This window comes from Athene noctua, chromosome 7 (genome assembly GCF_965140245.1).
Source record: "Athene noctua chromosome 7, bAthNoc1.hap1.1, whole genome shotgun sequence".
NCBI lineage: Eukaryota > Metazoa > Chordata > Aves > Strigiformes > Strigidae > Athene > Athene noctua.
In genome coordinates this window covers 37,920,708-37,933,824 of record NC_134043.1, presented here as the reverse complement: position 1 = coordinate 37,933,824, position 13,117 = coordinate 37,920,708, and the positions used below count along the sequence as shown (strand labels likewise).

The window sequence follows — 13,117 nt, the reverse complement described above, 5'->3', positions numbered from 1 at the left end:
AGCAAGGAAGCTCAATGGACAGTTTCACCTCTCACTCTTACAGCAAGGTTTCTGCAGGGGCCAGGTAGAACTTTGTCTTGTTCCTTGCTGGGATATGGCTCAGGCACACGCTGTTGTTTCTGTGCCCTGGCTTCTGGCTACAGGTGGATGCAGCACATCCCAAGAGGTGACATTTTCAGGACCAGGACGGTCCTGCAGTGCATCCCAGAGAAATCACTTACCTAGAACTGTAGACATAATTTATGTTGCCCCCCACAATAGATGACTATTAGGTATATCCTAAAATATTGTAGTTCTGCGGAAGCTTTACCTTGTCTTGTTCACTGTAGAGGCAACTCTAGGGCTTCCCTGGAGCCCATTTTTTTGACTGAAAAAATAATTTGTGGGCATTTTGATTCCAGGTTCTCAAGCGAATGGCCATCAGCCCTTGAGGTCGCTGCCTTCGGTACGTCAGGATGTTAGCCGGTACCAGAGAGTGGATGAGGCTCTACCACCAAGTGAGGTTCTTCATACTTTAATTGGGGGATAGATAGGATGCCTGGATCTCATTACTGACATCTCACTACATTTCTTTTTTAAATGTGAGAACTGAGAATGAACAGCTGAGAAGTTCTAAGTGAAGAGTGATGATGATTAAGTCTAGTGCTGTTTTGTAAAAGACATTGTGCTCAGTCTGCAAACTACAGGGATGTGTTATGATAATTATACCTGGTGTATGCAGACCTGCTAAGCAACATTTACAGAGAAGTAGGAAGGTACGGTGCTGCCTTTTCACTACTCAGTGCACATGGAGGTGAGGTGATATGCTGTATGAGGTACTTGGAGGGAAAGATGTCAAGCATCTGAAATCTCTGAATACTTCTTGAATGGTGGTGATTTACAAAGAAATATATAACATCTTTAATTTAAACAGGTGTCTGTGTTGTCCTTGCATTTTTTGAGGCAGTATGAAGAATTAAAGAGAATTAAAACAAATTAAAGAAAAAGAATTAAAACAAACCTGGGTATTAAGCAACAGTTAAATGAGCCTAAATTGACAGATAAATTGTAATTTCTCTAATGCATATGAAAAATATATTGGTCCCAATTGTTGGACTGATTCACTTGCATAAACTTGGGGCAGTGAAAATCTGTTCAGTATTAGATTTAAAGAAAGGAGAAAGGACAAAAAAAAAAAAAAAAAAGCTATACAGCTAATGGGCAAACAAAAAAACCAGAAAAAAAAATGTTACTGAAGTCTGTGGCAAAGTTGTATTATTTTAAAGGAGTCAGGAGTTCAGATATTTAGTATAAAATGAATAGATACTTATTTCACAGTATGGAATGGGACTGTTTGCTCTGTAATTGGAGAGGGTAACTGGAAGGAGCCTGATAGCAAAACAGATATAACTGTGTATTGGAAAGCCAGGGGGATGAGAAGATTTTGCTCTCTGCCGCTTCTCTTATAATCAGTGCATATAACAAATCAGTCCTGTGGCAGATCCTAAAATGAATTAACTGCCACCTCAATAAACCTGTATTTTTTTTTTTTTACAAAATTGTTCCTGGGAGATGTATATATTTCATTTGCATTTTTATCACTTTTCATACTGAAAAAGAGAACATTACAGGAAATACTCAGAGGTCAGTGTAATAAACAATAAAAGCATAGAGAGCTTTTACAGTACCATGGTTTATACATAGATTGCTTTTTGTGTTTCAGAGGCAAACTATACATTACAAACACTACTTGGAAAAACTATTGGAATGTTAATGGAAAAGGTTTGGCTGTGTGGTAATCTAACATTTCTGACATTTGCTGGGATTCTACACAGTCATGCATGGGCATGCATATTCGCAATCACCACTTTACAGTCAAAGCCCAGTGCAATCTTTATGTAGATTGTTCATTTGCTAATGTGAATAAAATCTTAAATACTAATTGTTGCCTAGATTCAGTTTTTCTCTTCAAAGCTCTGCTTTCAGATATGTAACACTTTTAATATTTTAATGGTGAAAAATTAGAGAAAGCATTTAGAATATGATTTTGAGTTATAAACTATAATTTCTTCATAATTTGGATTGTGTTCTATTTGTTATTTCACCAGAATATGAAACCAATAAAGAAAAATAGGGGTATTTCTTTCAAGTGTGTGTTGGTTAAGTTAAAGAACAAGAGAAAGAATTGAAATATTTATTTAGTATTTCTGCCTGTAACATGCAACATTATGCTCCGATTCCTACATTCATAGGGAAAAATCAACAGATAAGCTTGACCACATAACCTTGATGAATTACAGTTTTGCAGTTCAGCAAGCTGAATTACCTGTAACACATTTGTCTAACAACAGTCTAACCAATGGAAGATACCCTTATCCATTACAACACTGATGCAGGTGCTTTACTTTAGAAGCCGTTGCCCAAGTGTTTAAACTTGTGTATTTAAACTCGAAGCCAGGCAAAAGTGCTTTTCTTCTGCAATACTGCATTACAGAAATGGTGACTGTATGTCAGAATTGGACATAAAATCACCATAAGAAAAAGCTCAACTATTATACAGTGGTTCAGAGTTTGACATTTAAGCAGAATAATGAATTCACAAATTTAAACTTTTTTTTTTTTTTGCCCCCCCCCCCCCTCAACAATTCTATCCTTCCTGGAATACCTCTGTGTTTTGTTTTGTTTACAAACTCTGGATAAAAATTCTGAGTATTTTTAATCCATCAGAAGGTATTACTTTTTTTGAAATGAGACCTTTGCACAGGAACATCTGTTTCAATCATTTTTTTTTCTTTTAAAAATGGAAATGTTTTCCAGAGAATGTTAAAGTGTTTCAGCTAGCTTTTTGGAGATATAAATGAAATTTAGTGGGAAATGGAACAGAGAAAGTAATAGAAATTATTAGATATGGCTATCATAGAACATTACCTACAGTGGGGAATTTGATTTATGGGATACAATAGGGAAAAGCCGCATCTCTTAACCCTTTAGTAAGAAAGTTCTACGCTGAAGTCATCCTGTAAAAGAGAAATAGAAACTTGAAACAATAGATTCAGTTACCAGAATGACAGAGCTAAAATAAAGAAAGAAATAAACCCTAAGCCCTCCATAGTTCACAGTATTTTATTGCTACTTAGACTGGGAGGCTCGAATTGACAGCCATGGACGGATTTTTTATGTGGACCATGTGAACAGGACAACAACATGGCAGCGACCCACAGCCCCCCCAGCCCCACAGATTCTCCAGAGGTCAAATTCCATACAGCAAATGGAACAGCTGAATCGCCGGTAGGAATTACACTTGTTGCTTGTGAATTGTGTGCTTGCAAAACTGCATTCACCATTGTAAGACAGGGTATGAAGACAGGGGGTTGCAGCTGCTACCACAGCTGGCCATATGTATTTATTTTTATGTGGCTGTCCCTTTTAATTGGCATGTGGGCTTTTGTATTCCACCTGTGTTCATAAGCTGTGTGACTAAAAAAAATCTGATAATGGTTTTCAGAAATTCAGAAGACTATTAATGCAGAAATTAGAGGTCAATGTATATTAACCTACACGGCAGAAAAGGCAGGCAAGCTCACACAGAACCAGAAGTGGATCACAGTTACTGTATCCTATAGATAAAGTTTTCTAACCCTAGGTACCAGAGCATCCGAAGAACAATGACCAGCGACAGGCCTGAAGAGCATACGAATGCCGTGGATGGAGCTGGAGAGGAAACTGACTTTCACCATTCTAATGCAGGTCAAAAAAAAAAAAAAAATTTTTTCCCTCTCTAAATGGAGCACTAATCTCATAGATGATTTAATGAGAGTGACATAAAGCAGAGCCTAACTTCTGCCTCTGAAAGTCTGGGTGAAAAAGAAACTATTAGTTTTCATTGCTGTATAGTTTTTGAAGACTATGGCTCAGCCTGTTCAATACGCTGAAGAGATGAACGTGCGATTCAGAGCTGTGAGATTCTTCTGTCAGTACCTGACTGGGTAAAAATATAGGCAGGACGTTTTCAGCAAAAATGTATAAAATTATGTGGTCTGGGTTACAAGTATTTTGAATTTGCTACTGCATTTTGAAATGGTAGAATATAGGACTTAGAAAGGTCTTTGGGCATTCATCAGCTTCATCTCCATGCTGAAGATAGGATGAGCAGTACCTAAACCATACTTTGCAAATGCTGTCTCTTGTGGTCTTATAACACCTTCTCCATAGACAGTCTACTCATATTGTTTCTCTTATATTCTTATATCTGTTACTTCCTAGTCTTTCCTCATAGCTTGTGTTTTTAGATCTCCAATTATTTTGTTGGCTTACTCAGGATTGTCTTCAGCTCCTGAGGAATATTTCAAAAAATTAAGTAAAGCTGTGACTCTGCTGCACTGAGGAGATTGTGGAAAAGTTATGTGCCTTATGTACAACTCCCCTTGTACATTCCTGCATAATTATTACTTTTTTTTTTTGTGCTAGTTTGACACTACCCACCAGTGTTCAGTCTTTGATCTGCTAAAATCAGGTCCAGACTCTTCTGTGCAGATCTTTGGCACAGGTATCTGTTTTTCATCTGGTGTTTGTGCAGTTGATTATCCCTGCCTGCACACAGGTCTTTGTACTTTTCTAATGTGTCACTATGGTTTTGAATCTTGCCCATCCTGCTGTACAAGTACTGCAGCATCTCCTAGTTTGAGCAAGTTCTGTCTTCCCTATCCAGTCATTAATAGAAATAATGAATAGGACCAGACCCAGACAGATCTCAGTGAAACATCACTTAGTGCACTCTTTCTGTTTGACATATATCATAACTGCTCTTCAGTATATTTTTGCAAAATGCTGCATACCCATCTCCAGGTGGTTTCATCTGTTTCAGATAATTTTCTCTCTCAACATGATTTTGAGAGCATTAGAGGCCTTATTGACATCAAAATATGCAGCCTTTCCACCACTCAAGTAGTTTGCTATGATTCATTCTTCAGAAATCCGTGTTACTTGTGTTTCTCTACCTTGCTGTCTTCTTGTTGCTTTAAGTAGTTTGACAATTAGTTCATGTGTATGTCTGAGAATAGAAAATATGTCAACTCATCTATAGATTCCTTCACGCTTTTTTTGTCTATTCTTAAAAATGAATATAATATTTAACCCCTTTGTTTTTTTCTGAGAACTCCTTTAGACCTCTGAAATAATCACCAATGTATCAGGGATTGCTTCATCTAGTTTCCCAAGTGTGTTAGAGTACACTTCATCAAGCCCAAACAGTTTGAAAGCCTCTGATTTCCATCACAGTCTTTAACCTGATGTTTACCTATTCTGGCCTAAGAAGAAAGTTTTCTTTCTTATCCCATATTTTACTTCTTCTGGTTGTCTCGTTGGTGTTAACTTTTTGAATGAAGACAGAAGATCTTTTTTAATGAGCTCTAAGCATCATTAGTACTTTTTCCTCTATCTAAGCGGTTCTCGCCTTGGTCATCTTCCTACCACGAATTTACTAATACATTTATAAAGTTCTGTACTTGTTCCATTTATACTTTTTTTTCTTCTGCCATAGACTTTTTCTTTTCTATCTTTGTGCACATGCATGTGCAGCTAGATGGTTTGTTGTGCTGCAACAATCATTTTAAGGCAAATTCAGGGTAAACCCAAATCAGCAAGTTTGGCTGAACAAGCTTTTCATGAATCACATTCCTCTAAACTGCAAGAAAAACCCACCTGGTGACCCATTCTGGTTTCCAGATTACCCAGACTATGACAGCGAACCTACCAGCAGCACGTCACAGCATCTTCCAGGGTGTGAGAAGTGACTGGTGTACACCCAAGTTTTGTACCAGCACAGAGTTGACATGCCACCGTGGTGCATGCCTGGAAGACACTCCGAGCCCAAACATTCAGGCATAGCTTCAGGGGTCTTTATGCTACACTGCTGTTGCTCCATAGGCATGCCTCATGTGGGAGGGCTTGGAGTCTATTGAAGTGTCTCTAAAAATCATCTTGTTCGGTTACTTTTCCTTTACTTACTACCCTTCTGTTTTTGGGTTTCTTTTAATGCTTAGAATGAATGTCTTTTTTTTGCCCATTCCCTTTTTTCCAAAATGTTTACCCATCCATATTCAGAATTTTACCCTGCCTTTGTTTTTCTACTGCTCTTTTTAAATTTCTTATTTTTCCTTTATTTTAGAGTCTCATTCTCTTCTCCTTTCTCTGCCTTTGGGTTATGATCTTTTATATCCATGGTAGATGTGTTCTATATGATTCATGTAGGGGATGAATGATGGGGAAGTGTGCAAATAGTGCAATATGTAAAAGAAAGAAAAGGTGAAATGTAGACGATGGCATACATCTTAGAGTAAAATCACTGCAGAACCAATCTGAATTTGCAATTTTCCACTTACATTAAAATAGGCATCCAAACGTCCTGTTGATTTTCAAAAGTAATTGGGGGGAACAGTTTTAACATTGTAGCAAATACCACTCATAATATGTTTTCAGTTCCTAGTAATGTCAAAAAATCAGGAGGCTTCTGCAGTTACTAGGAAAAGACTCAATTGTTTACTGAAAGTTGAAACTGAAAGGTACTTCCTTGGCAACCTGTTTCTTACTTATATAAGCTTCTTAAATACTGTATCAGAATCGGGGCTTTGTTAATGGCAGTGTTTTTTAAAATTTTGTTTTAGAAGAGGAATGAAGCATTTTTAAGCCTACAATGACTTTTATATCCATTAGTTAGCATTTAAAAAACACCTGTATATGGCTACAGTATAGTAATGTAGGCTTGCCACAGGGACCTTCTTGCATCTTCTACACAGGTACATATTTGGTAACCTAAACTGGATGTGATTTTATTTTTTTATACATATATATATATATATATATTTTAATGATTGTTCACCAAAAGCAATAAGTAAAAGTTATTAAACTAAAACTGTGATATTTTCAGGAATTTCAGTGCTATGTTAGAAGAAACTTAGGTACGCTTATGTGGAGAATACTTATTAAATCTGAAATAGTTTTATACCTAGTGCTTTTCTTGCTTGTGCGATTCAAATTGATATAGTTGTTTGCAGTGATGTTTTGGTAATGATTATTACTTGAAGTCTTTGTCATTCACTTTGCTGTTAGATTTTCGAAGAGAGAATGTGCTGCCTCACTCTACCTCCAGATCCAGACTTACTTTATTGCTCCAGTCTCCCCCTGTGAAATTCCTTATCAGCCCAGAGTTCTTTACAGTGCTGCATTCTAACCCTGTGAGTATAGCATCCACAGCTGACTTTCTTAAATATGTGCTTATAAATATAGCTGTCTTGTGTACACAGATACTGCTCAGTGTTTGATGGTAAGATATTGGTAGTACATAGGGAGGCTGGATTAATTCAGTCATCATCATTCCTTGCAGTTGGTGAGCTATCATTTGTCCTAGTTGGCATTATAACTTCTACAGTTCTTATTTTTCATTCAATTCTTCATCTTTCTTATGATACAAAACTTGTTTGCTTACTGAAGCAATAACTTTCTTACTGTGCTTTGCAGAGGTTGAGAGATGATTCTGAGAATGAAAATGATACTTAGTTTTTAAGATCACTTTGCTGCTTATGGAATGATTTGTTTACCCCAGATTGCTTGGTTTATATCCTAATATATTGAACGTCACACTGAACATAAAAGCATCTCAATATATGTTTTCCTTTTCCATTTTGCCTGTTCTTCAGTGCTGCTTCTTATATGTTTTTTGTGGTTTTTTTCAATGTTTCTTTTCTTCTGTGTAATGGGATGTGTAGTGTAAACAGAAGTAATGGAATGAATAACATATTGTCTGCAAGCACACTTGTTAATAAAATAGTGTTTTCTAAATTGCTGGTCAGCGTTAGCTTGGTTTTGATATATATGTATGCTTATCTGTATCTGAATAATTCTGCTTAGCTTGCATAGCTTTATTCTGAATACATGAAATAGGACAGAGGTAGATAAGATCTCTGGCCGGGGAGTAGAGAGGTGTAGGGGCACAGAATTACTTAGGGAACAGTACAGTGCGGTAGGAGGGCCTGTGTCTTGGCTTCTGTCTATCACTAAGGGAGAAAAAGACCAGGTGTCTGGTTGGCTGGGTTTTTTTCTAACTTTTTTTTTTTTTTTTTTTACATTTTACAACTTTTATTTAAAGTTTTCCCTATTCCTAAGTGCTCTCCTTTTACTTTCTTGTTTTAATTTTATTACATAAGTGACACATGGACCTACAATGATAGGGTATATTTGAAAAATCAATAGGTGGAAACAGTATTTATGTATATTTATGATAAGTTCTACAAGTTTATGTATCTCTGTCCTGCAGAAAGCCTTACCAATTTTATTGCTGTATTCTATGGCTGCATTTGACTCATTATTCCAGAAATTAGAAAATAGCTATGAAATCTACTTTTTAATGTTATAGAATTCTTTACAGTTCCAGGAACAAGTGTGCTAAATGGAATATGTAATATATTTCACACTTTTCTGTAGTGAGTCAATTATAAAATTTTGTGTATCTCAAGCAAAATGAGAAACATTACACACTTATTCCAAATCTTCAGAAAGTAAACCATATTTTTCATACTGTTGTGGCTTAGTAGGACATAATTTTTAAGGTTTTATAGACGATTAGATGATTTATTTACAGTGGAAATGTTATCTTTTGTAGCAAGAAGGAATTTTATCTTTTAAAAGTATTTCTTTTTGCTGTTTATTTTTCCAGAGTGCCTACCGCATGTTTACAAATAACACGTGTTTGAAGCACATGATCACCAAAGTCCGGCGGGACACCCACCATTTTGAGCGCTACCAGCATAATCGTGATTTGGTGGGCTTCCTCAACATGTTTGCTAACAAACAACTGGAGCTGCCGAGAGGTTGGGAGATGAAACATGACCATCAGGGCAAGGTAACTGTAATGTACATGTGGCTCTGTTGAGTGCTTAATTTTGAACGTTGCAATGACTGGACGCTGTTGATTGCTCTTAACAAGAGTGTAAGTTCTCCAGCTGTAAAAGGTGTGCATCCTTTTCTCCTGCTTTTGCCAAAAGAAGATTGGAGTTTCTCGTCTGTGCTGAAAAAGCATTATATGAAAGGAGAAGGAGACTGATAAGTGGGTACTAATCATTACAAGGAAAATTGATAGAAAATTTGTAGCATTTTTACAATGAAATAAATTGCTTAGACTCCTTGGATGTTTAAAACTTCTTTTGAAAAGAATTATCTACTGTGCGTAAACACAGGCAGTTCCGTGGAGCTCTTTGGAGTTTTGCCTGTGTACTCATAAGATAATTTAAATGTAAAGTTACTTTAGTATTATCTATGAATTTTATTTGGTTACTGTTGAACCAATAGTATCAGTGTTTTTCTTGTTTAACTGACAAACTTTTACTTAGGGCTTTTTTTTTTTTTTTTTCCTTCTTCAACCTCAGAGTCGGGTGGGATTCACTAGTGTGCATTGTTTGCATTTTTTTTCTTTAATAGTTAACCATTTTCCTAGGTGAGTCCTCTACTCAAATGCTAAGTAGTTCCAGTGTTCATCAGTTTCTGAGATAAAATGGATGCGCTTAAGACTGGGATAGCTCTGGGGATGATTACCCTGTTGGTTATGTATTGCTTAACAGGAAAGAAATGGTGGTTAGTAAGTTTCATTAATAGGGATCTTGAATAGTTCCAAGTCCTACTTCTTTTCAAAACAGGTATCCCTTTTCAATTTCTGACAAAATATTTTAAAATCAAAGAACAGACATAGTAGTAACGTAATTTTAAGGTAACTTTAAACTAGTCTATCCTCACTATCTAGAATATGATTTTCTCTGTGGAAGATAGGAGGATTATAAATAGTCTGCGATTAGTATGTGAGGAAGTGATAAGGCTATCGGTTCATGTGAGAAGTCCTAATTAGGACTATAAGCATATTAAGCTTCTCTGTTCTTAGGTTTATCAGTCTTGGTACGGTTAGCGGTGAGCGTGCATATAAATAATGATCTTGATGCTTGAAAAGATTACAGGCAGATTCTAAACTGAAAGGTAGAAAAAGTGCTTGAGGGTTGTTTTCTTAGGTTTATTAACTCTGGAAAGCATTGTGGTTTTTCATTGGAAACACAATTAGGAATGTGCAATTACACTAACCTTGTTCTTTGCCTCCCTCACTCTTTTCTGTTTTAAGTAATTCTTTTTCTGTTCGGTTCTTCAGAGGCCACTTTTCTCTTGAAGAATACAGCAATTTTCAATTGACTTTAATAGGTGAGAATGGAGAGAATTAGACCTTTGGATTTCTGGTGTGGTATTTAGTAACAATGATGCTACCACAACACTAATCAACGAGAGTAAGCACTGAATAAATCCCCACTGGGATTTCTTCACTTTGAATTAGGCTCAGTATGGTTCATTTTCATTAAGTTGAATTGCCTTTGTCACAAGTAGCACTTGTGGCCAGTAGAAAAGCCTATTTAGCACTCGAGAGAGAGGGTACACGGTGAGACCAGTGCTTGATGAGACCTGACCGAAACTGGACCTGACATTTATCAAAGTATAAAGCTAAAGAGAAGCAAGTAGAAATTAGCCATGCCAAAATATATAATTATATTTCCTTTCCCTGGCTACTTTTCTCTACTGAGATGAGGTTTTCCTTTATTTCTCCACATATATTATAGTAAGAGGCTTGATGCTCTTGCTCACAAGGCACAGCAATCATTCTGACCCTTATGCAGTGCTGAGTTACTAGAGTTTTCACTCCCCAGTGTCAGCATGATCCTGGTTGCTTGTCCTCTTTGCAGGCTGTCTTCCAAGGTCACCTGGGGACTGCTTACTTCTGAACGACCTTCAAAGCTGTACAGCAAAGCCCTGTTGCCTACTCTTGACTCCTCTGTGTATCCTCTACAGAAAATCTGGTTGGCATGCAGTTCTTCCTAAAAGATCTGGCATAACTAGGATGGCTCTGATTGGCATTACAGATGAACCTTTATCAGTCACTGACTGCAGGGAGGCAGAAGACCACTGGAAAAGGTGGTAGCAGGAAGCACCCACATAGGCTGGATAGGTCCCAGAGCTGAACTCAGTCAGACAGCTTTGAAATTCTGCATTGCTGCATACATGTACATACACAGATATATCATACAGATAAGCACCCAGTGCATTTGTGCAATATGAGTAAGCACATGTTCATATTTTCAAGCTAGATGCAAATGTATATACTTGTTAATTAGATCTTTGCAAGATGTGCAAATACACCATAAGTTATTGTAGGACTTTAACTGTTTTTTCTTTCTATAATGAAAGAATCCATTGTACTTGATTACTAATGCCTTACAATAGAAGAAAAGGTATTTTAGCAAGCTTCATAGGCTTTAACCAGAAAGATAACTTGGGCAACTATCTGTGTTTAATAGCCCAAATGTAGTTTTGGCACAACCCATGTCAGTCTCTTCAAGCATCATAGATTTATGGATTATAGCTAGACAGTAGTTATGAAAGGAATTTTTTTGAAAGGAGACTGTAAGGAGACTGTGAGCCACACTGTATTTTGAGCTGTGTACCAGTGTCCAGATTAACTCAAAGCCTTGAAGCTCCAATGATTATCTTCAACAAAGCTTCAACGTAGTAATTTATGCTTTATTTTAAAGTAGGTTGCTACTAGCTGGCCTGCAGGCATTCATATTTAAGAAGACAGGATTGGTTTTAACTTAATATTTAAACTGAGTTCTTTGTTTAAATGTAATGCTATATGCAATATTAGACTGTTGCATAAACTCAAAGAACTGTGTAGTGCAACTCTAAGTAGTACTTTCTCCTATATTGTATCAGTACCTTTTTTTTTAATGTGATTTTACAGTATAATGAATCAACCTTTGTTTTGATGAAAGTGCTTATCATCTTATAAATACACATAGACCAGACTAGATAAAAAGGTAGACAGAGGGATATTTAAAAACCCTCTGTATTAACCAGTTGCTAATAAGTGAAATAAATCTATATACCAATCAGGAGCAAAATTTTCAGAAAGACTGGATATGTTCCAGCAGCCTCTTTCAGTTATTTTCCAAGCCTCAAACTGAAATTTCAGAATGGTTTTCATTCTGCATTCCCACTAGTTTCCTATTCTCTAATCTGTATACTTGCACGGCAGGTGACATCATTATTTGTCAAGGTGAACAAGTCCCGCATCAGGTTTAAACATTGCAATTAAAATTACAGTTATTGAATACACTTTATAGTTTTTGAACTGTAGGAGGCTTGCTGGCCTCTTCTGGAGCATTTCTAAGGTTTTGCAACTCCATATGCTTCTTACTTGGGAAATGGAGGTATGAACATTTTCTCCCACTACAGTCCGTGATGGTATTTAGTTGTATAGCATAACACACTGGTTTGTCTAGCTACCTTTATAGCAGTCAGAAGAGTTGCATTTTCTCTGGTCTGGCTATACTGAGCAGTCTGAAACAATGATTTCGTGAATACTGTCAGATGGTGTTGTGGCCAAAAGAGCCAGTTCTGCTCTCCTCTCGTCCCTGGTGGGCTGACCGAGGTCAGAGGAACCAGCAGGGAGAGGGACAAAAAGAGTAATTTTAGCCTGGACCAGCTCCCCAGCTGGGTTCACTGCCTGGCTACACAAACACTTGTGCCAGCACAAGGCAGGAAGGGCATGCAAGGGATGAAACAAGTGGTCAGGATGGGGGAAGATGAGATTGTTTCTTTTGCTGACACCACAGGACTGAACTGTTTATGAAAATGTGGTTGAAGTACCTCACTGGTAGCCAAACACAGAAATGGCTCCCACAGTCCCTGACCACCTCTCTGCTGATCCAGATTGATCCCTCAAACCACATGTCACTTTCCTGTAACTCTCCTGCTCAAAACTGGGGTCTTTTTTGCCACTTCCACATGATTTCAGCATTGTGACTGCAAAAAGCAAAGTGTGTTGAAATAGAACAGTGCTGCTTTCCAAGTGCAACACTAACACTGGAAAAAGTTTAAATTTCAGGGTTTAGAAACCTTTTTGGTTCAAATTGGAGAGAATTGTGGGAGGTTTTCATTTTCTAGGATACATGTTCTTGTGACCTTGCTTTCAGCAAATGACTTACTGGACAATATGTGATAGTTCTCACCAGTTGCCTGGTTTAAATGTTTTTCTTGCATCATCTTTGTGTCCGTG

General features: G+C 37.1%; 1 protein-coding gene across 3 annotated transcripts in view; it reads left to right on the top strand.

Annotated features, from left to right (window-relative positions):
- Positions 1 to 13,117, top strand: part of HECW2 (HECT, C2 and WW domain containing E3 ubiquitin protein ligase 2) — a 172,918-nt gene that overhangs the window by 115,254 nt on the left and 44,547 nt on the right. For all 3 annotated transcript variants that reach the window (XM_074910722.1, XM_074910723.1, XM_074910724.1), the window contains exons 10-14: positions 402 to 497; positions 3,117 to 3,267; positions 3,623 to 3,726; positions 7,087 to 7,211; positions 8,690 to 8,875. In XM_074910722.1, coding sequence (XP_074766823.1) covers positions 402 to 497; positions 3,117 to 3,267; positions 3,623 to 3,726; positions 7,087 to 7,211; positions 8,690 to 8,875 — 662 coding nt within the window. The remainder of the gene's footprint in view (positions 1 to 401; positions 498 to 3,116; positions 3,268 to 3,622; positions 3,727 to 7,086; positions 7,212 to 8,689; positions 8,876 to 13,117) is intronic.